At 39.9% G+C, this 23633-nt stretch overlaps 1 protein-coding gene across 8 annotated transcripts in view; it reads left to right on the forward strand.

Annotated features, from left to right (window-relative positions):
• The window catches only part of KCNIP4 (potassium voltage-gated channel interacting protein 4), an 899162-nt gene that overhangs the window by 717882 nt on the left and 157647 nt on the right, over window positions 1–23633 (forward strand). For 2 of the 8 annotated variants that reach the window (XM_084898612.1, XM_084898608.1), the window contains exon 1: window positions 19137–19402. The exons of 4 other annotated variants lie outside the window; for them this stretch is intronic. In XM_084898612.1, the coding sequence (XP_084754738.1) occupies window positions 19291–19402 (112 nt within the window). In that variant the 5' untranslated portion in view covers window positions 19137–19290. Of the gene's footprint in view, window positions 1–18992; window positions 19101–19136; window positions 19403–23633 lie in introns of those variants that run through there. 2 more of the 8 variants (XM_084898610.1, XM_084898611.1) reach the window with 2 other exon arrangements.

Below are 23633 nucleotides of genomic sequence, written 5' to 3' on the forward strand. Positions count from 1 at the left end.
AGGGCTGAGAACCACAGACATCAAGAGAGTTTGGAAAGCCAGACAGTCACTGCTGGGAATTCATTTGGAGCATTTTCTGTGACATTGTCCTCAAAAACAGAATTTGTTGTGAGGCCTTGCCAAGCTCAATCGCTTCCAGGTGCTGCCTTTCGTTGCTCTATCCTCTGTTTCTCCCCATTAATGACCCTAGTTTAGCACACCCAAGAGAATATACTGAATATGCTGTGCTCCTTCACACCTCCATGAATTTTCACATGCTATCCTTCGTAGGCATAGCATACACTCACCCACAACCTGCCCCATATTCGAGGCAAATTCCTTCTTCTCCTTGGAGATTGCACCTCCTCCCTGGCACACTGATTCTGTTCATAGCACATATCCATTTTTCCATGGTTCTGTAGAATCACTACTGCATCTCCCTCATAGCTCTTGATATACCACTATCATTTATCTCTTGACATATCTGTTCCCACCATTAGATTATGGGCCCTTGAAAGGAGATACTTATGACTCACTATAGGGAGTATCTGATCTGAAAGTTGGTCAAGAGCAAGCTACTAACTGTCTTAGGGCCTTGGCAGTTGCTCTTTCTTCATGGGTTACTTCCTGAAAGACCTGCAGAAAGCAACTCCCAAATCTGTCTCTATGATCTTGCCCTATTAAATGTTCTTTTTGGCATTTATAGAGCATCTAAATTTCCTTCATCTTTTTGTTTATTTTAGTGTTCATCTCTCTCCTCTGGAATGCAAGCTTCTTTTTTAAAAAATGTTTTTTTTTTATTGATTTCAGAGGAAGGAAGGGAGATGGAAAGAAAGAGAAACATCAATAAATCATCCATCAGTTTCCTTCTACATGCCCCACACTGGTGATTGAGCCTGCATCTTGGGTATGTGCCCTAGATCGAACTGTGACCAGGAATTGAATGGTGACCTCCTGGTTCATGAGTTGATGCTCAACCACTGTCCCATACTGGCTGGACTGGAATGCAAACTTCTTAAGAGCACATGATGCTCTTGTCCTATTACTTCTTATACACTGGACCTAGAATTGATTCTGCATCAACATAGGAGATGGTAAACAAATATTTCTTGCCCAGCTATCAAATCAGAGGGACCTGGTCTTAAATCTTGGCTCTATTAACTCCAGTTTGTATCCCTGAGCAAGATACATACATAACCTTTTTATTCCCTAATTTCCTCCATTCCAACTCTCTTTATTGCTATCCTCTTGATATATCCACTTTTAAGGAGGGAAAATTCTATTAAATGAGCAGATTAATCAAAAGTTGAATGCAAATTCCAAAAAAAAATTAAATTGTCAGGGGAAATAGTGTGTTTTAGAATCACACTAATTGACAATAATTATTCACAATAATTGGATAATATTTCCCTGACAGGTTGGCTGCTGTGATTAAATAAGAAGGTATCTGAGCACCTAGCAAGGATCTGTTCTCTTTCTTTCACTGAGTCCAAGTCACTCTATATTCAAACCACATAAGAATGCTGGATACCCGCTCCCTCAAATTTGATCACTCCATTTTCAAATGAAATTCTGCCAAACCATATTCATACTGAAATTCATCAAACTTGTCCCATTGTTCAGCATAATTTGGGAGCCCATTTGGTCTGAGCTCTTAGACTAGTTATATATTGAAAAATATTATATTTATATAATACATACATACATATATACATATATACATATATACACACACACATATATGTGTATATATGGATGTGTGTGTGTGTGTGTGTGTGTGTGTGTGTGTGTGTATAATGTTTGTTTTGGAATAAGTGGAAAGTGCCCAAGGATTATTGGTTAGTTTTATCTGCCATACCTGTATGGCCAGAGAGCTTGGCAATCACAGAAAACATGTGGCTTCTCTGTCCCTGTACATGAATGAGGAACTCCATGAGACCAGAGGGTGTCAGAGGAAACTCATTAAGTCTTTCTGGACTTCTGATCTGCAGCTCACATTTTAATCTGGTAGCCTCTGGTGTTTTACAAAGAACCTATAGCTGTGATATATTGATAGAATCAACTCCCACAAACATAACATATTGAATAAGAAAAGGTCTATCCCTTTGTTATTTACATCAGTAAACAAGATTTTTCTAAGCCAGAACCAATAACATCATGTTGATCGCTTTATTTCTAGAGATATGTCATTAATTGGTCCATCTCTCTCTACTTTAACTTATTTTTCTCTGTTGGCTTTTCACTATGTTTAAGTTTTATGCTTAAATTACTCCATTCCCATGTTCCCTCTCTTCTTTAACATGTTTTAAACCCTTAAAGTAAGAATACTCTTGTTCTCACTTCTATATTTGAGATTCCCATGTATACTGCCTCCCCTTCCAAGCCAATTACACCTACAATGCAAAAATGAAGTTAGTTTTTACTTCAGTGGGATTCTATGCATTTACAACTAATTATCACTCACTTTTTTTTTTTTTTGGCTGAAGACTTTCCCTCTCTCCTTCCAACTTCTCTATTTTCTCTTCATAACAATTGTTGAGGTTCTTCCTCTTCTTTGTTCTCCTGGACTCTCAGCTTGACCCTGCTACCCTCTTTCCTTGGGCAGCCTCCTATTATACATTACAATGTTTTGGGCTATAGGCCAAAGGTGTTGACTATCTCTCCAGGATATTTCCACAGTGATGATCCAATCCTGCAGTGACCTCAATACTAGGTTTACTATTTCCACATGGCCAGATGCATTCCTCATTCTCCCTGATTCATCACTATCCATCAGTTATCTGAGCTAGACATTGGGAAGTTTCATTTATACCTTTCTTATTCAATCAAACACTAAATGCTGGTCATTTGACCTCTCAAAAATATTTCACTCTCCCCTCTATACTTTTATTGCTTGTAAAATTAACCTAGAACAGGCTTTACCTTCTTTTGTCAGGAATATTCTAAGTATAATTTGCCTCACTATATTTAGGCTTGGATTCCCCTACCTCCCTTTTTCCCATCCCTTCAATTGATGTTTCATACGCCACACTGTAACCAGGGGAAAATTTGACCATGCCATCCTCTTGCCTAAATTCATTACAGCTCTTTATGGATTTCGAATGCTTTGGAATTACATATTCAGCCCTCCATGTACTGGCTACTCTATTTCCAACTGCTTCCTGGGTTGCACTTTTGACTTTTTTTAAAAAATGTTTGTTTGTTTTTTATTTTTAGGGAGAGAGGAAGGGATAGGGAGAGAGAAAGGGAAACATCAATGTGCGAGCAGAACATCAATTGGCTGCCTCCTGCATGCCCCCACCAGGAATCAAGCCCTCAATCCAAGCAGGTGCCCTGACCAGGAATTAAACCCACAAACCCTCAATGCACAGGATGGAACGACACGCAACCAACTGAACCACACTGGCCAGGGCTACACTATTTGCTTTTTAGTACTAATTTTCTGATAGTCCCCCAAACATAGCATTTGGTTCCAGAACTCTTTATCTTCTCTTAGGCTGTTGCCTCTGCCCAGAATTATTGTCCTGACTTTATTAGCTTGAATAATTCTTGCTTATCTTTGAAGACTGTTACACCACATCTTTCTTATAAATTTTCCTTGAACATATATATATGGATACATAACTGCTCCCACAAAGGAATATTCACTTTGATGTAATAAAAAATATTGGCAAGAGCACCAACCCAAGTAGGCAGTAAGGTACATTATGATCCCATCCCTGCTACTAACCAGTTATGGAACCTTGGACAAGCCATTGTTCTAAATTTTCTTGTGCCTATAATGACTCTTTTAAGCTAGCAGCTTTCCAAAGTTCTCTCCAGCTGCCAGTTCCTGCATTGTTTTTTCACCAGAGACAAAGCAGCTCAGAGTTGTCAATAAATCAGCACTTAGCACAACTACAAGCCTTGTTTATTGATCACTCTTAAGGTAAAGTGGCTTTTATAGGAAGTCGAGTCAATATATGTGTTAAATGTGTTTAAAGTAACTGCTTTACATACTTAAGAGAATCAAACCTTGGGTCAGCCTAGCCACACCTGTGGACAGCAGGGGTGTTTGTTTTGTTTTAGTTTTAGTTTTTCCTTCCCTTGATGAAAGACACAAGGTCTGGGAAGACAGACCTTAGTAGAGGGGAGGAAGCATGGATTTTTGAAGTCAAATCTGGATTCAAATTCAAAACCTATTTTGTGTATGATATTGAATAAGTTACATAACCTGTCTAGTTTTCCTCACTGCTAAATTCAGAATAATTACTACTAGAGAACAGCAATAGTCCAATCACATGTCAAACTCCCGAAAAGTGAGAAAGTGCTCAGTTATCATCACATTATCATTATCATCATCATCACCATCATACTAAGAGACAGTGGTCAGTCAGGTAATGATACTTAAATATTTCATTATATGTGGGACATTTATATCAGCATCAACTAACCACAGAATGCTCTAATGTTAGGTTCAGAAGCAACTCAGGATAATGCAATTTTTTTACACATAAGGGACACAAAATCCAGAGAGGTTAAAAGATTTATCTAAATATAATTCTCTAGCAAATGATACTACAGAGACTTCAACCCCATTCTCTAGGTCAAAGTTTAATCCCTACCCCATAGTTTGTGCTTTTCAAACTTTAGCTTGCATCACAGTCACCCAGATACAGCACAGATCACTGCACCCCACCCCAGAGATTCTGATTTAGCACATCTGAGGTATGCCCAAGGATTGGCTTTTTAAATTCTCTCCCAGGTAATGCTGAAGCTGTGCTTTGAGTAGCCTTGCGATGCACAGCTCTGTTCTGAATTGGCTAGGAGCAATTCTTGGCTTTCTTATATATCCTACTCTCAGGAAGTGACAAAGAGAGAAAGATGAGGCCATAAGGCTTGATTATCCCTACCCAGTTTCACATGGAACACACCACTATTCATGAATGGAGTGTGAGCTATCCTTCCATTCTTGCATTTTCCTACTGCACTCTTAGACAAGAAGCATTAGGTCTCAGGAACAGATTGATTTTATAAAAATTGCAGTTTGTTTTGGCTGGCGTGTTTACAGTCGTCTTTGGAGCTTGCAGATGTACATTGAAATCTGCAGTGTCTGGGGTGAGAAATTGGCTCTGTGCAGTTTTTGTACTTCAGTGGTGGGAGAAAATACAGCACAACCAAATGCGAGCTGGAAAGATGACACAGGAAATGCATTGAGGAATTGATCCTTGCCACCCATTTATCTCCTCTGAGAAGAAGGAACTGAATTATGTTCTCAGCATTCATTTGTTAAGTAGGCAGCTTAGCACTCCTGGCTCATATTCCCATAAAAACAATCATGCTCTTTGATCTGCATTATGGAATACAGAAGGTTTTAATGTACTTACCTGGAAACCAAATTAATGTGTGTAAAATAATTTCATATGAAAAATGTCTTCATCTTGTGGCTAGAAGGCAGGGGTGGTTCAAAGAACAAACCTCTGAAATACTGTATTTCTTGCAGAAAGAGGTGTTGTGGCAGATTTGGTTTGATTTCAGGGCCAACAAATTATGTGCAAAGCATAAAAGTTTTACCTTAAACCTCTGCTACCTTTTCTGCTAAGAGTTGATAATAAACACCACACAGAGGTCTTACAACAGTTCAAGGAGATAATATATGAAGACTTGCTGCTACCATATCTTGAATGAAGTAGATACTCAGTACATGACTGTTGTTGATTATTGAGGAGCATGAATTCTCTGACTTCAATCTCTTCACTTCAGCACCATGGTTTTCCCTGGTGAAAAAAAGTGAAGGGATTGAGAAGTACAGATTGGTAGTTACAAAATAGTCACAGGATGTAAAGTACAGCATAGGGATTAGAGTCAATAATATTTTAATAACTATCTATTGTTCCGACTGGATGCTGGAAATATCAGGGGGGAAATTTTGTAAAATATATGATTGTCTAACTACTATGCTGTGCACCTGAAATGAATACAAAATAATATTGAATATAAACTAATTGAAAAAAAAATTTAAATCATTTAAATTTATTTTTAAAATCTCATTGTCCAATTCTGCTCTTCCAGTTCAAACCCAAAATTTATATATCCTAATCAATCTCAGAATAAAAAAAAAGTTAAGAGCTCTTTATATAAGGACTCACCTACCTTGAAATACAAACTAATTACCTTTGTTTTAATCACTCACACTGTTTTTGAGCTTTAATTCCTTGTGACATTTTTAATTTCCTCATAAGCAATTTATGAAACAATTTTATAGTGCTTTCTCCTAGAGGACAGAATTTTTTGTATTTATTTACATTGTGTAACATTTCAATATAAAATATTTAATTTTGTATTGAAATGTGTATGTTTATTCGTGTTAATTGAAGAGAAAACCATGTGTGCTTAGGAATGAGAATGCTTGTTGCTTTAAGTAGATATTTCAACAGCACTCATGTCACCTTAGTGTTGGAGATAGTGAATGAAGATGACAAAAATCCTGTCAAATAGCAATTGGAGGCAAGTGGGGAAAACAAGATAAATGAGGAAAATATATATATATATATATATATATATATATATATATATATATATATATATTATAGGATAGTTGTAATTGCTAAGAAGAATAAAACGGGATTTAGAAGAGGTAAAAGAGAATTAGGAATAGAAGAAGGTAATTTTGGATAAGGCTCAATAAGGGCATAATAATAAAACACTGACATGGTCACAGGAGTGAGCCATGTGGAATCAGGGTAAAGACTGATCCAGATAGAGGAAACCACAAGTGCAAAGGCCCTGTGGCAGAAGCATGCCTGGGATGATCAAGGCACATTGAGAAGACAGACAGCTGAGGCTAGAGCGAGTGAGTAAGCAAGGAATAATGAGAGATAAGATCAGAAACTTATTCTACACAACTCATACCCCATCATAAATGGGTTTCTACTTTTTTATTTTGGGAAAAAATGAGAGCTGCTGGCAGATTTATGCAGAGAAATTACATGATTGGGCCAATGTTTGAAAAGGTTTACTCTGGCTATATTTTCTATAGAATAGAAAATGGGAAGGCGGGGGCAGAACCTGAGAGATGGATTAAGAGACAGAATTTAAGAAGGAGAAATAAATAGTGGCTTGGATCAGAGATGTGGTAGTGATGTGCTGAGAACTGTCAAATTCTGGTTAGTCCTTAGGAAGAGCCAGATGCATTTGCTATGATTTGTATGGTAACGAGAGAGCCTCCCACTTGGCATTATAGACTAGATGGCATAGTCCCCGCTGGAGAACTTGCCATTCTGCATCAAGTGGAGGTGGGGAGAGTCTGCTGAGCCAAAGCAATTGATTTTACTTTGCCGTAAACAAATGTTCACATGCCACCGATACTCAGTTCTGTTTCACTGAATTCCTTACTCATGATGGTATTCCAAAGGTAGAGATGAATGTTCTGGGGAGATTAAGTCACCCATTCTAGCAGATTCCAACTTGTGATATGCCTGCCTTGTTCCCACCTTGTTTCTGATTAGTGTACTGTACAGTCACTTAACTTAGTCCTTCTTATTACAAACCTACATGCAGTGATTTGTTCGTCTCTTATAATATAACTAATTTCACAAATAATCTCAACTTTCAACTAAAGAGGGATAAATGGTTTTGTTTGTTTGTCTATTTGTTTGTTTTCTAGAAGCTTGAACCTCACCCAGGGTTCTTACCCTCTCTAGCTTTCATGTTAATCAATTCCAAGTATCTGGAGATTCCATTACCTCTGTATCTCTCACTTCCTTCCAAATATCTTTAGCTATTAGGCCACATTTCTAATTTCTCTCTCACTTGGATTTCTGGAACAGCCTCTCAACTTTTCTCTTTCCCTGTAGTTCAGCCACACTCACCTCCCAGTTTTCTACACAGTAATAACAGTGATCTTTCTAAAGAACACATTTGATGTCCTTGTGGTGCTATTTGCATCCTTCCAGGTTCCCCAGTCCTCTCAAGGTTAAACAAACTCCTGTAGTACATTTGAAGAGCCTGCATCATCTGTGTCCTACTTACCTTAAATGCCTCATATCTTGAAACACAAGTTTTGGCTGTTCAGTCCATTCACTCTGTGCTGTTCCTGCCCCTTTCTCCTCAGGGCCCTGAGCTCTTGGCCATGTTTCAGATGTTGAACTTACTGTTCTCTCTTCCCACAATATATTCTCCCCATCTTTGTATCACTCTGCTCATCCCTAAGTTCTCAGCTCGGATGATCATTTTTTTTCTAGAAAACCTGTACAGATTTAAGGATGAGTTAAATATCCATCCATCTAATGAGCCCACAGGCTGAAAACCAGCATTGGTTTCACTGAAATAATTAATAACTGCTTGCTTACTTCTCTGCATTCTCCATTGTACTGTAGGCTCCAAGAGAGCAGGAGCTAGCTCACCTGTACATATGTGCCCCAATTTGGGGCACATACTGGACACTCAGTGATATTTGTAGATTTGTCTTGGATTGAATGGAAAAACATAGAATCACAGTTGAAAACCCCTTCAAGCATTATCTTTCCCCTTTCACCACTACAATACACACACATATGCACACATGTGTACTTTCAATATCCCCAGACTAATTTGAGCTAGGGTTAATTTGGAGAATTACTAGCTTTCTACATTTAACACAATGGTAATCCTCTTCTTGCAGCTCTTTTTTCTCTTAATTCACCCCAAGGTCTCCTTAGATCTCTCATCACACTTGCTCTGGCACACTTAGCTCCTCTTGCTCCTAGAATTCCTCGCACTGTTTCTCTCTCTGAATATTCTCTTCCCTGAATATTTCACTAACTTCATCACTTCAACTATCACCTTTATCTATAGATAAATCCATTTGTATATCTAGCTCTGGCCTCTCAGCTAAGGTTTAACTTTATAATGTCTAAGTCATGAACTAAGCATCTATGTGCATTCCCTGCTTGTGTTACTCAAACACAACTCTACAAAAAGTTCAGTTACCTGCACCTCCCTGCATGTTCCTACTTCCAATTTCATCCAGGGCTGTCATGGAGTGGCTGTCTGGACCCTCAAGAGTTTCCTTTCTCCTAAAAGGACCACAGGCCATTAAGTGACTCTCCAAAGCTCTTTATGTGACCTGCCTCATGGCTATAATTGGTGGGTATAACAGAGGTATTTGCTTAACTCAAGGTGGACTGGCCAAGCTGTAATGCATTTTTTGAAGTTTGAACTTTGCAGATAGATAGATGGCATGGTTAAAAGTGCCTAGAGATGAGCCACCTTAAGGGTAGCCCTCTCAAGCAGAGGTCTGCACACTACTATGTGTGCCACTCAGAGTAGCTTTCTTCCTGGCCCTTCCTTGATTATTCAGTTCTTTCATCAAAGTCATTAGTTATCCTTTCACTCTTTCAATACAGTCCTACCACCTTTTTTATTTTTTCACTAGTCAGAGACAGTAAAATGTTGACAGATCAAGCCTCAGGTTTCACAGTCAGCTCACCTTGGATGCCTCCTATCCTTGGTCTCGGCTTTACACTCTCCTGCCAGGTTTACCTCTGAATCTTTACCACTGTCTGTGCCCAGCCCTTTCTGCCCATTTGACAGGACCTCTGGCTAAAACTCTAGCAGCCTACTCACTGGTCTTCTTGTCTCTGGTCTCTTTCCTTTTTCTTTCATTGTACTTTTGCTCCTATTATTACCAGAGGAAGCAAGCAGGATAATTGCTATGATCATGTCACTCCACTGCCCAGAAACATGGATTAGGTCCTCTATATTCAGCTCTCTTATAGATACCTGTGCCTCTTCATTATCTGTCCTCCCTCCAATTCCCAGTCTGATGATTTCTCTCTTGAGCCCACTGTACTAGAAGTTGAAGTTACTTAGTAATCTCTGGTTATGATCATTGCTGGGCCAATTCATGTAATTTTAAATCCCTGCACAAGAAAAGAACCTTGTCATATGCTGTTTATTCATTCATTCATTCATTCATTCATTCAACAAATAGTTATTAAAAGTCTCTAATTGCCCAGCACTCTTCTAGATGTTGAGATTATATAACAAATAAAATTCATAATGGGCCTTACAGAGCATTATATGCAAGAGAAAAGAATAGCAAGTGAATGCAATAACAAACATATAAAGAAAAATAGGTTCAGGGAGAGAAGTGTGTCTTATGAAGAGAATAAAACAGCAATTTGATAGATTTATGGGCAATGGTGATAGGAGACAGAATATTTCTGCATGGGTGACCAAGGAAGCCCTCTCTGAGGACAGCATTTGAGCCTGGACATGAGTGAGGAGAGTAAGCCAGACATAGGAAACAGCCTTGAGGGAAAGAGCCTTCCACATGGAAGAATCAAGAAGCACATAGGCAGGATAATAATCTTGGTTTATTCAAAGAACTAAAAGACCATGTTATGAGAGAACTGTGATTTTGAAGGGCATTTTGGGGGCGGGGGGAGAGGGGAGTTAGAGGATGAAATTGATTTCAGTTAAGATCAAAGAAAGGCCAATACTTGGTGAAGTGTTTTAATGTTATCCCCAAAGGAATAGACTACTACTGGAAACCTAGAAGCAGGAAAATTATATGAAAAATGCACTCTTTCATCTATAAAGATTAATATAAATGAATTGGAGATCAATATAAAGACTAATGGTGGGCAAAAAACAAACAAACACAAAAACAAACAAACAAACAAACAAAACAGACTGTGTGTGTGAGAGTGAAACCAGGAAGTTCAGATGATCGTTAGTGAGAATTAGGCAGAGAGCTGATATTTTCAAGGTGAAGCCCATTGAATTAGATGGGATTGAGGGGTCTCATATTTTAACATATAGTAGACACTTACTACATATGTATAGATTCATTGAATAAATGATTGCACCACTACTCATGGCCAAACACAGACTCTGTGTCGCATTTCTGATGGACCTCAGCCCTCCTACTTCCCTGATACTCTCACTACTCTGAGCTCCCACTGCACCTTAAACACACTTCCTCATGGACACTCGTATTCTTTCTGGATTTGGTGATTTATGGGCATTCCTTCCTTACCTCCCCTTCTGGGCTCTGAGCCTCTTCATGGTAGGGAACCCCCACACTCCTTGCCTATCTTGCATGACACATACTCGGTGTCAAGTCATTTGAAGAATGAATGAAGAGATGCACAGGTGAAGTGAGAGGGAAATTATTTGAAGGTCCCAGTCGTCAGATAAGCAATGGTTCCTGAGCCACAGCATCTGAAGTCTGAGGGTCTTTCCACAAAGACTGGATGATGTCACAGCTCTGTTAGTTTGGGCTCAGTCTTGATTGGAAGACCAGAACTAATTGAGAGGCTGGGGGCAGCTGTGTGTCAAAGAACCGAGCCCTGTGAGACCATGGGAGGCTGGCTTTGTGAATGAGGACAGGTTCATGGTCACATTTGAGGAACAGCAGTTGTGTCTTAACCATTTTGAATTCCACTTTCTTCCATTATCAAATGCCTATAGTAATAGAAATAGTGCAGAGATGGCTGGTGAAGAAATAATAATAATAATTAGTCTTGCAAAGAAAGCACTCACTTTGTACTCTGCGATGCCCTGAAGGCTTTAGCTGTACTGTGTGTTAACCCCTTTATTGCTCCTGACAATAAGAGTAGGTACGCATTTTTATTATTCTCATTTTATAAATTGCCAATATAAAGCACTTATCACATCACCCGACACAGAAAATGCATTCTGTGAAGTCCTAGGGAAGAAAAAAAAATTAAAAATCCAAATATGGAGCCAGAACACCTGGTCCTAAAACCCAGTTTTGCTGCTGTTCATGACCTTGGATAAGGCAAACTCTCATAACCTCACTGCTCTCATTTTTAAAATAAACTGATACAGGGAATAAGCAAGGCAAAATCTGCAAAAGTGCCAACATGTGTAAAATAACAACAAAATCCTGGATAAATGGAGGCATTTGGAAAGTGTTTGAGTTGCTTTTTTAACTCAAGTGTGTAAGATACCAGCCCACGTAAAGGCAGTGTTCTTAGGAGAAAGCCCCTCATTTTCCAGTCTTGTTACTGCCATGAGCAGTCTTTCTGAGACATGATCTGTGACTTTCTCCCATTAAGAGCACTGACAGCTTTAACTAAAAATGAGAACCTTGGTAGCTGATGATCTTACTTCATTCCTAGTCTTATCCATCCTGGAGTGTCTCAGACAGCTAGTGAGAATGTTGCCTGTGGGTGTCTTTTCTCTGCTTAGGAAGCACCTCCTGCTCCATTAATTTCTGTGCCCCTCATGGAAATTCTGAAAAGAGCAACATTATCGCAGTCCATCCATTCCATGGTTCTACCTTCTGTAACTCTAAGTTTAGTGCTGGGTTCAGGAAACCCCTTCTGTATCTAAATGCTTCTGGCGGCTAAACTGAAAGTAGAGTATCCCTCCATCTCCTCATTAGCCTACATTTTCTAAATTGTTTGATGTTCCTTTTTAATGCTTCAAAATGTACTGTTTTCAGGGTCTTTTCTTAGAAAAAAATTGGAAGTTCAGAGATAAAGGGGGCCAATTAAAGTTGCCCTTTCTTTTTCAAAGACAAGGTCCTTTGTCCCTATATTAAACACAAACATAGATACTCATGCAAATATATTGCCAAGTGGCTTGTTCCTATCAATTAGATTCTATCTTTTGGGTTTCAATTTAGAATTAGCTTGGTTTTTTGTTTTTTTGTTTTTTATCTAAAGGAGTGTCTACTGTTACAAGTAAATTATATATTACTAGAGGCCCAGTGCATAAGATTTGTGCACTTGGGAGTAGGAGGGGGGGATGTCCCACAGCCCAGCCTATGCTCTCTTGTACTCTGGGAGCCCTTGGGAGATGTCTGACTGATGGCTTAGGCCCACTCCCTAGCACTGCTGCGGATGCAGGAGAGGGTCCCGCCATCTCTGCTGAGCTTGTCAGGCATGAGCTTGGCACGCCCCTGTATGGGTGCACTGACCACCTGGGGGCAGCTCCAATACTGAGTGTCTGCCCCCAAGGTGGTCAGTGCATGTCATAGTAACCAGTCATTCTGCTGTTTGGTCGATTTGCATATTAGCCTTTTATTATTAGTCTGTTGGGCAGACTAATTGCCCCCCCACCCCCAAAGACATCCAAGTCTTAATCCCCTGACCTGTGAAAATGCTGGGTTACATGGTAAGGGTAATTAAACTTGCAGAAGGGATTAAGGTTGCCAACCAGCTTACCTTAAAATATGGAGATGATCCTAAATTATCCAGGTAGACCTGATAAATCACAATAATCTGTAAAAGAAAGAGGCACAAAGGTCAGGTTCAGAATAATGCCTGAGGAAGACTGAACTGGCAACTGCTGGCATTAGAGGTGGAGGTGACCACTAGCCAAGGAATGTGGACAGGTTCTAGAATTGCAAAAAGCAAAAAACAAAAAGCAAAAACAAAACAGATTACTTCCTAAGCCTCCTAATGGAGCACAGCCCTGCCAACACCTCAGAGACCCACTTCAGACTCTGACCTCCAGAGCAGTGAGATAATAAATTTTGTGTTGTTTTAATCCCCAACTTTGTTGTAATTTGTTACAGCAGCAATAAAAAACTAATACAGCATTTCAGTAATTTTCTTGAAATAATAGTGTTTCAATAAAACTGGTGATTTCTAGCAGGAGTCAGTCAAGCTAAAACATGGATTGACAGAAAGTTCTGGGAAATATGTAATTCTCAGAAACCATTCCCTTTCTAGCTCTCTTTTTGGAGATCAAATAAATGAAAGAAATGGTCTTTGTGATAACTGTGGGGGGGGGGGGGGCGTAAGTGCTTATACTTAAATCAAGGACCATTTAAACTTAAAAAACAAAATTCTAGAGTTTGGTGTCTGAGAAGGGGGGGGGGGAGAAAAGGGGTTTAGAAGTGTTCTTAGAAAAGGATCTTGAGAACTCTACAATATTTTTTTTCACATAGTCCTTACAGCACTTTATACAGACATGATCCAGATAATTATTCAGAGTCTTTGGAGGCCTGGAAAGCATTTAAATCTAGACCTGTTGAGCTCTCTTTCCAAAGTGCTGCTGTGCGACAGGAAATGAGTCAATGCAGCTCTGAGAATTCCCAGGTCAATCTACGGGAATCCTGTGCCTAAGAACTGAGAAAACAAGCTAAGGAAGTGATGTACCTGGGGCAGAAGGGTCCTGCCTCAAGTGAGCGGGAAGGAGTCACCAGAGCCTAGGACCAGACATAGAAGGTACCTGCTGACAGCAAGGAGCCACTGGGGTCGGCGCAGATATGAGTGGCTGGATTGCCCCTCAAGAGCAGAGGGAGGTGGAGAAGCCCTCAGAGGCAATCTGGGTGGGCAGTCTTAGCTCTCACCCACTGATGGCACTGAGCAATCGGACCAGCACCAGGTGCTGGCAGCGGGTGCAAGTGGCAGCTCCGGTGTTGGCAGTAGGTGTGAGCAGAGCCACCACTGGCAGTGGGTCAAGAGGTGGCTGCTGACCCTGATGGCTCCTCAGGAGCAGGAGAAGATGGAGAAGCCCTCAGGGGTGATCATGGACAGCAGCAGGTGCAAGCTCTGGGGCAGGACCGTGGTGTGTGGAAGCAAAGAATTTTCAGTAACCACCAGAGGCTCAGCCCACGGTGCCCCTGCTCACCTGCTCCACCATCCTGCCAAGGCTGACACCTGCCATGTTCCACACTCTGCCACCTATTGCTGACATCCTCCATGTTCAGCACGCACCCCCTGGTGGTCAGTGCTCATCATAGCAACCATTGTTTAGTTGTTCCTCCATTCAATCTACCCTGTTTCCCCAAAAATAAGACAGTGTCTTATATTAATTTTTGCTCCTAAAGATGTGCTAGGTTTTATTTTCAGGGGATGTCTTATTTTTCCATGAAGAAGAATACGGTAAAAAAAAATTAATAAAATATATTTTAAAAAATAAAAATAAATAAAATGATGAAACATAAAAAAAAGAAGAATATGGTACACATTTATTGTTAAATGACAATAAAGGAAATTTATTACCTGTATACGGTACAATAGTACGGTAGTTGTCAACACAAACCAGACAAACTGTGAATCCTACAGTATCAAGCATTTACCCATTTATTCAATGACAATCATGTCATCATCTTCTGGAACATTATCACAACAATCCAATTCCTGAATTTCCTGGTGAATTTCTTGTGACTCCATTTCTTTCAGAATCAGTGGACCAAATCTCTCATGTTTAGCAATAGCATTCTAAGAGAGCCTGGGGGGAGAGGAGGGGTCTTATTTTTGGGGGGATGCCTTATATTTCACTCAGAAGGAAACCTGTAAGTAGATCTTATTTTCAGAGGATGTTTTATTTTGGGGGAAACACAGTATTTACATATTATGTTTATATTTATGTGTGTGTGTGTGTGTGTGTGTGTGTGTGTAAAGACTTTAGAATACTGCTTTTTTGGGCATTTATAAGTTCTCCCTAAATGTTAGCAGCTATTATTGTTGGAGTAAATCAGATACAAATCTTGATTGTGCTCTTTATTAAATGTGATTTTGGAATTTAATCTCAATCAACCTCGGTTTTTATTTTTCTTTGAAATAAGGATACAAACACCTAACTCTGGTTTGCAGTAAGATTGAATGAATTTATACAGGGAAAGTACAGAGTATGGCTTAGAGATAAGTGGGAAGGAAATGCTAGTTTATCTCTTTGGTGTTCCTTTCCTTTGAAATGAAAGGGTGATCTTGGAAAGAAGGACAGTCAGGGTATATTTTAATACAACAAATAGGGGTGGAGTTTGCAAATTATTGCAACTAAGTGATAGAGCTGCCATCTGAAATTATTTTTTGTTAAGTAATATGCAGGCAACTATTCTTTTCCAAAATGTCGCTAGAAAAACACTCCTGCTCAGTTCTCCGCCATTTCTCTCAAGTTCTCAGATGATGTGTGAAATTATTTGATGGTACTATTGCCTTACAAAATCATGCTTTGGGGACAGCAGATGAAAGAGCCATTGGTATTATTTAAGAGCCAGGAGATCCTGTAAGGCAACAGAAAGAGCTCAGAAAAATGGTGGTAAAGGGAAGTCAATAGGTGGTGAAGGGCTGAGGCACCAACATTCTCAGATGGTGGATCTTGTACTAATTTCATTGTCCTAAAGGGAAGTCCTGCCTAGAATCAACAAAATCATATCTGTAGGTATTTATGTGACTTTCAAGAATGGTTGGGATTTCTCTCCTGGAAAATTGATGTGACAATTTTTAAATACTTTGCCTAACCATTTAAATCAAGAGATTAATTGAAAAATAGTTGTTGAAATCTGTTGAGGGGTATTAAGGAAGAAGAATAAATTTAGGAATCCGACTAAGAAATGTTTTAATTCTCAGCATAACGATTATTGCTTGTCTCATTTTTTATTCTTATAAGTATATTTCCAATAGGACATGATCTCACTCATCTACAGGAAATGGTGAACAACATAGACTGAGGAACTACTTTCTAGCCCTGTAACCTTGGTCAAGTCACTTAATTCCATACCTTTGTTTTTTGAGTTTTTTTCAACTCTAAAGTGGTATTGGGTATGATTAAAAGAGACAGAGTTGACTTGACCTAATTAATTTATGTTACTTTCTCATTAAAGTTTTGACTTCCTCTAGCTTTATGTGGGCAGGAATTTCAGAGAATGGTTACTTAAGACATGGATTTTCCCATCAACTATTGAGAACTGCTTCCCGAAGCCTCACTGTTTTGTGGATATTTCCTGAATGGTAAACAACATATTCAGATGGACAGGGCATTGGGCAGATTGATAGAAAGATATCTCCCATTAGTAAATTACCCAAAATGCTTTTCATTTTGGCGATCTAAGTATTTTCCTAGTGTGGAATGCCTTTAGACTGGATTGATGGGGAAGTCTTCATGGGAAAAAGATAAGAACTGGACCTAGGGCCAGGAAGGAGTGTCAGGACCAGGGAAGAGCAAAGTCACTTCATCCATTTTGGCCCAGCCAAGCCTCTAAAGAGCTAGCAAATCTGTCACAAAACCCACAACTACCATGTGCTGAGCAAGCGGACACCAGGGGCTGGGCACAGCTCTCCACATCTTAGTTGCTATTACATCAACCATAAGAAGGAGGCAGCCACACACTCCTCTTGAACTTAGAAAACAAAGACTTAGAAATGGAGTGGTTTCTCCAAACTCACATAGCGAGCAAGTGACAGAACCAGGTAAAGTGACAGAACCCCAAAACTTGTGTCTGATGCACAACTTCTAATCATGATAAAAGCTACCATCAGTGATGGTGGCCTCTTCCGTGCAGTATTTTCCTTCTTACCCCCACCACCTTTTGCAGGTGCACCTGGTTCTCCCTTTTTGTGCTCCCAGAGTTCTCTGCAAAGCCTTGCCTTCAAGTGCCGGTGCCTTTATTGAGCACATTCAATTTAATACCCACTTTCCATATTAACCTGTAAGTCCCCAAAGGACAGATTTGGGCAGTATTTGCCATTTTGTCATTCATGTTCCATTCATAGCTCATAGTAGTAGCTTAACAATGTTAATGAAGAACTGAGTGAATGAATACATGCCTATTGTCTACTAAGTGCAGTGCCCACAACTTTAGCACATAAGCTAATATCTCCTGTAAAATGAGCTGTGGGAGCTGGCTGGTGTGGCTCAGTGGTTGATCATAGACCTATGAATCAGGAGGTCACAGTTCAATTCCCAGTCAGGGCATATGCCCCAGTTGTGGGCTCGATCCCCAGTGTGAGGCATGCTGGAGGCAGCCAACCAATGATTCTCATTCATCATTAATATTTCTATCTCACTCTCCTACCTCTCTGAAATCAATAAGAATATATTTTTTTTTAATTAATTTAAAAAAATTAGCTGGAGGGCTGTTAGTTGATAAATCACTCTAATATTGATGGGCACAAAGTCAAGGCTCAGTAAATATTAACTACTATTATGAATATTGAATTACCGTAATTCTCTTTAAATGGAGAAATTTAAATAAAACATTAATGTATTATAATTGCAACTTTGCAGAATTTAAAAACAAAAACAAAAAAACAACTGCTTTCAGAGAAGTGTCTTGCAGAAAATTACACAGCAAGAAAATAGCAAAACCAGGCAATGCTTTGGGCCTAAGATATTCCTTATACACCCTTTATTTCACAGTCAGTTCCAGGGGCTACAGTCCTTCACACATAAGATACCCCGTTGATTCTCTTCAACAGGGCTGGGCTTCAGCAGCATGGAGGAAACAGGCAGCCTGAGGAAGCCAGTGTGGTCCTGGCACAACCCAGAGGCCACGGCCACACCTGAGCTGCTTGCCTGGTTTGGAATCACATATGTAGTGTGGGGTCTTTTGAGGCAGCACAGCCCTCGCCTCTCTGAGAATCATCTCGTTTCCAGTTTAAGAACACAAACTCCAAGGTCCTCTGAATCAGACTAAAACAGTGCTCTTGACAGGCACCCGGTGATATTGATTCTTAGGGAAGTTTGCAAAACTTTGGAGACAAGACCTCAAAGGATGCTAGTGGTACTCACTCTCCAGGGGGTGGTTACTGAACACCAGTATTCCTATGGAGATCTGCTCGACCCCACACCCTCCACCATGCAGATTTGTAAGTACAAGGGCTAAGTCATTCTCCCTGTGTGCCAGCGAGGACCACAACAGTCCCAGTAGAGTCACAGGTGGGAGGCGGCGTGGATGCTCACCTTTGACAAAGCCACTGAGTCATGGATGCTTTAGCGCCTGCACTTTTCTCCCTAGGAAAACTGCCTCTGGACTTCCCCAGGGGCTTTCAGAAAAGGGTCTAGTCACCAGCCCCTGAGGCTGATTTTTCCTAGCATCCTAAGAGGTAGGCTGAGCTCTCTCGCAGTGCGAGCTCTGGGAAGAGAGAGCAGCTGCTACATGGCAGAAAGGGGACATTCGCCAGCTTCCCAGGCAGCAAACTAGAGCGCAGACAGCCCTGCCCAGCCCCGCGGCGCTGTTCAGCGTGGGGCCTTTCCGGGGCAAGTTTCCTGGGAGTGTCCCTCCTCTCCACCCACACAGCAAAGTCTCCAGTTTTCCAACAGATGTCTCTTTGGCAGCTCTGAAGTCCAAGTACACGCTGGATGCAGCGCAGAGTCCCGGGCGCGCTGCTGCGGTTGGGGGACCCCAGCAGGCAAATGCCAGCACCAGCATGAGAGGCTGGTCTTCAGCCCAGGTCGGTGCTCAGCCCGGGGGCCCGCTGCCTGGCCCGCTGCCTGGCCCGGTGCATCTGAGAAGAACCGCTCACTTTGCCCCCTCAGGAGTCTTTGTTCCAAGCCAGGCATTGCTGGGATTCTTGCTGCTTTAACTCCCTCCACTCCAAAGGGGTCCAGTTCGGAGGCTGGGATGCTCTGCCCTCTCAAAGGATGCTGACCCTGGAGTGGGAGTCGGAAGGACTGCAAACAGTGGGTATTGTTGTGATTATATGTGCATCTCTGAAGCTGCTCCACTTGCTGGGACTGATTGATTTTTCGGAAGGTAAAGTGGTCGCTCCCAGTGTGTGTGCCCTTGGTCAGGGCTAGTTCCCAAGTGGATACAGACCCTGCAGAAGTTGAGGCTGCATAACCAGTGTGAAAGTTTTAAAATATGCATGCTTGCCTTAGAGCAATTCGTTGCTGTTCACCCAGATATTTGACACTGGGAGGGGAGGGGTTTGGTACCGTTATCTTTCTCTTTGCAACCTCTTTGCATTTAGGGTGATGTTGTGGGTTAAATATAAATAACAGAAGTAAGGATTCTGGTTGGGGGATGACAAAACAGGTTGTGCTTTTGGTTGTCAAGTTCATGTTTGCTATCATGCCTTGAGGTCATTAGTAATTCCATCCTATACCCTGATTTGTGAGTGAAATACCTGTGTGTGCCTCATTAGTTAGGAGGTGAGGGTGGAGTTAGGTTGTTGATTGTGATATAAAAATGCATAAGCTTTTGGTTTAAAATTGAGTTCCTTGATACTGGCAAAAACGTGTTTTGATGCTTAATTTGCAAAAGTGTTTCCTTTAACATTTCCTAATGAGCCACTTTGCTTATGTGTCTGAGAACAAAACACCCAGGACAGCATTGTTGTTACCAATAAATATTTTATCCATCTAATATTACTACCAAATCAACCTTATTATGCAAAAATGAGAAAATTAAAAAAAAAGTTGGTTAACTTTGCTTTAACAATTTGAGTGTGTGTCTGAAATACACGACACAATTTTCTACTGAAATAATATACTTTGAATCATTTCAGCTTCAATTTCATGTCCACATTCTCTTTCCTCTAATGTGAAAGATTGGAGTTCTTAAACATGTCCTAATATTTCTTCCCAGTAAGGATTTTATATGCTTGTCTTCATAAAGTCCTTTATTTTTTTATATGAACTGGGTTCACTGGGTTCTGTTTAGACCAGTAGAAGAATATAATAAGCTCTCATGTAATTTTCATACCTTTTTTTTTTTTTTAAGAATTCTCTGTCAGATTCTGTTTAGGCATACATGAGAATAATATTGTAATGGGATTTAAAAAGGCTCAGAAGTTTGTTTCTTCCTTTACTCACATTGCACAGTAATTTTATTTGATCCCTGGAAGGAGAACACTGCATAATGAACTTATCCAAGTGCTAAACAGTAATCTGCCTTATTTTGAGATTTCTGCCTTAATGCACTAATGTTGGTGTCAGAAGAAAATACAGATCCAATAACTTTAATTTTTTTATAAGTGGGATAATTTGCTTCTGTTGGACTTTATCACTGTATAATTTTTTGTCCTCTGGACTCGGTTGAGGCATAGCCCTCAACTTTAGTGCATTATACTTGGGGGGGGGGGGGTTTGAATTCAGAGCTAGATGAAGAGGCCTGGGCAGGAGAACCACCATGGAGGTATGTGAGGACAGTAACTTCCATAGCACCATGGAGTTATGTGAGCAAGTTAAATTTCATAGCACTGTGGGAGAGCACACACTTCTTCATTGCCAATGTTGATGATGTAGAAACTTAAAGTTGAATGCCCTGAGTTTAAGAACCCTATAATTGACAGCTTTTCTTCTTTAAGTCCTGATTCATATCACTTAAACTTGAAAGTTTTTATTTATTTATTTATTTTTTAAATATATTTTATTGATTTTGTACAGAGAGGAAGGGAGAGAGATAGAGAGTTAGAAACATCGACGAGAGAGAGTCATCGATCAGCTGCCTCTTGCACACCCCCTACTGGGGATGTGCCCGCAACCAAGGTACATGCCCTTGACCGGAATCGAACCCAGGACCCTTCAGTCCCCAAGCCGACGCTCTAACCATTGAGCCAAACCAGTTTCGGCTAAACTTGAAAGTTTTTAGATGAAAACTTGAAAGTTTTAGATGAAAGTTCCAACAATCTGAAAAGTAGGTTTCCCCACCTAGAAGCACAGAATTTTAAGCTATACTGAAACATATTTATTGGGATGGCTATCCATATTCATATTTAAATAATATCCATATTCATGTATGAACCTATAGTTCTATATACACAGATATATGTAGATGTATACACATATTTATAGATATTATGTAAAATGTCCAGAAAGCTTGGTAAACTGGATTCAATGTATAAGCCTTGATCATGCTAAAATACAAGGATGCAGGTTATATAATATTTGAGGTATATCCCACATTTACTTGACAAATGAGTACTTTTTGTTCTAAAGTACATGTTAGAAAACAGTGGTCTAGTCCAACTTTCTCATTTGACATAGGAGATAATTGCAATTTAGACAGGTTAACCAATTTATCAGAAGGCAAACTAACTGGGAGCAGAGACAAAACCAAAACCAAGGACTCTTGAACCCTATGTTATTTTCCTACTACAATACAGTTTTTGTTTATTCCTATTTCTTAATATTGAAAAGATAATTCATGAGAACTTACATGAAAAATTAGTGAATTCTTGAATTCCTGAATTGCCCGCTGACACCCTATGAGATATTTGAAGGAAATGCATTCATAGGAAATAAGGTCACATAATAGCCACTTAATTTCTACAAATATTTGACCCCAACGTAAGTATGGGAGCCAAGCATGGCATGGAAGCTAGCTAAGCCAGATAACCAGGTTACCAATTCTTATAGAGTGAGGCTTAAAACAAAAGTAAGCCAGTGGACTTCTGACCTCCTTTTCTCTAAAGCACACTGATATTTTGACCATCTGTGACTCATATTTAATGGCAATGAATGGCCAGTCCAAATAGAATCCAATTATGAGACTAATACGATATGAGAATTCTGGCTTGGGCCCCTGTCTGTGTTTTATCCAATCAGAAATAGAACTTAGACTTTTTGATCACCAGCCAAGTGTAGGAACAAGAAAAAGGGCAGATAAAGAGCAAACCACAAACTATTAGATTTGAGGTTCTTCATCCTTTCTACCTGTAAATGATAAAATGACCAGTAAGATCCATCTCAATGTAGATTGCTCAACTTTTCACAGAGACTACACTGCATACAAAGGACAGCTTAGAATAAGACCAGGGAATCAGCCATTCCTTTTGGTGGATAAGTGAAGAAATTGTGGCCTAGAGCAGAAACCTGAGCTCCTTTTAAACAACATTGAACTTGTATTTCCTTAGAAGGCAATACTTTTTCACTGGTGATACTATAGAATGTTTTCCCCAGTGTGACTCCTTGCATGGATTAACTTAGAAAATATTTCTGAGTCTGTATGAATGAGAGGGCCCACCTTAGTATTGGGATGTATTATCATTTGCAATGGCTAGTGAGATTTAGCTATGGATAGAAGGAGTTAAGGAAAACATTTCTGCTCTTATCTAAATTAGATTCCAATTTTGATAAGACCCTATTTAAAACACAATTCTCCTTCAAATGAAATTCAAGGTTTAAGAAGCAAAAGCAATTTATAAAAAGGATTAAAATGACTAATGGGATTTTAATATAATGATTGTAGGTTTTATACACATCGGAGTATTCATAAGGGAAACAGGAAGAATACTCACAAGATTAATCTCATTTCACAGTTTAGCATGTATTGTATGTCTTATTGAATTTTAAATATGCAAAGGTTCTCTGTTAGGCATTGACTGAGGGAGTTGCAAAATGAATATTAAAGGAATGTACCCTCCATCAGCTTTCATGCTAGTGAGGGATACTAATTACCAAATAAGACAGAAGGAGTAAGTACTGGGCATATGTCAGAGAAATGGCCTGTAGAGGCACAGATGGAGTAGTACATGATGGAAGAGGCTCAAGGAAAAGCTTCACGGAGAAGAAACAGTTGTATGGGACATGGCAGTGTGTGAACAATTTCCTGAATTGGAGAGTAAGGACAGAGCATGCTAGGCTAAATGTGGGTTGTGACCCGGAGTTTTTGTGGATAAGGGCAGTGGCTTGTAGCACCTGGGAATGGGACTGTTGAAATGAGAGATGTGGCTGAATGGCTTACTTAGGATGCAATGTGGCAGACTAGTGTTAGGTGGGTCCACCTGGGGGTATGTGAAGACTAGTTCAGAGTATGAGAGTGGGAAGCATATCCAGTTATGCTTCTGGGACAATTCAGGTGAGAGACTAGGGCAAACATCCATAGACTACCCTCCTCAATAAAATACTTAGTATAAAGGGGAAGTTTCCATTTCCCCCCAGAAATTCAAGTTTAACATAATTTCTTTATTCTACATGTGTTCTAAAATGGCATAACTGTATTTTATTTCAGGGCAACATTGTATGGCTTTACATATATTTCT

This window comes from Pipistrellus hanaki, assembly GCF_964339955.1.
Source record: "Pipistrellus hanaki genome assembly, chromosome: 1".
Lineage (NCBI taxonomy): Eukaryota > Metazoa > Chordata > Mammalia > Chiroptera > Vespertilionidae > Pipistrellus > Pipistrellus hanaki.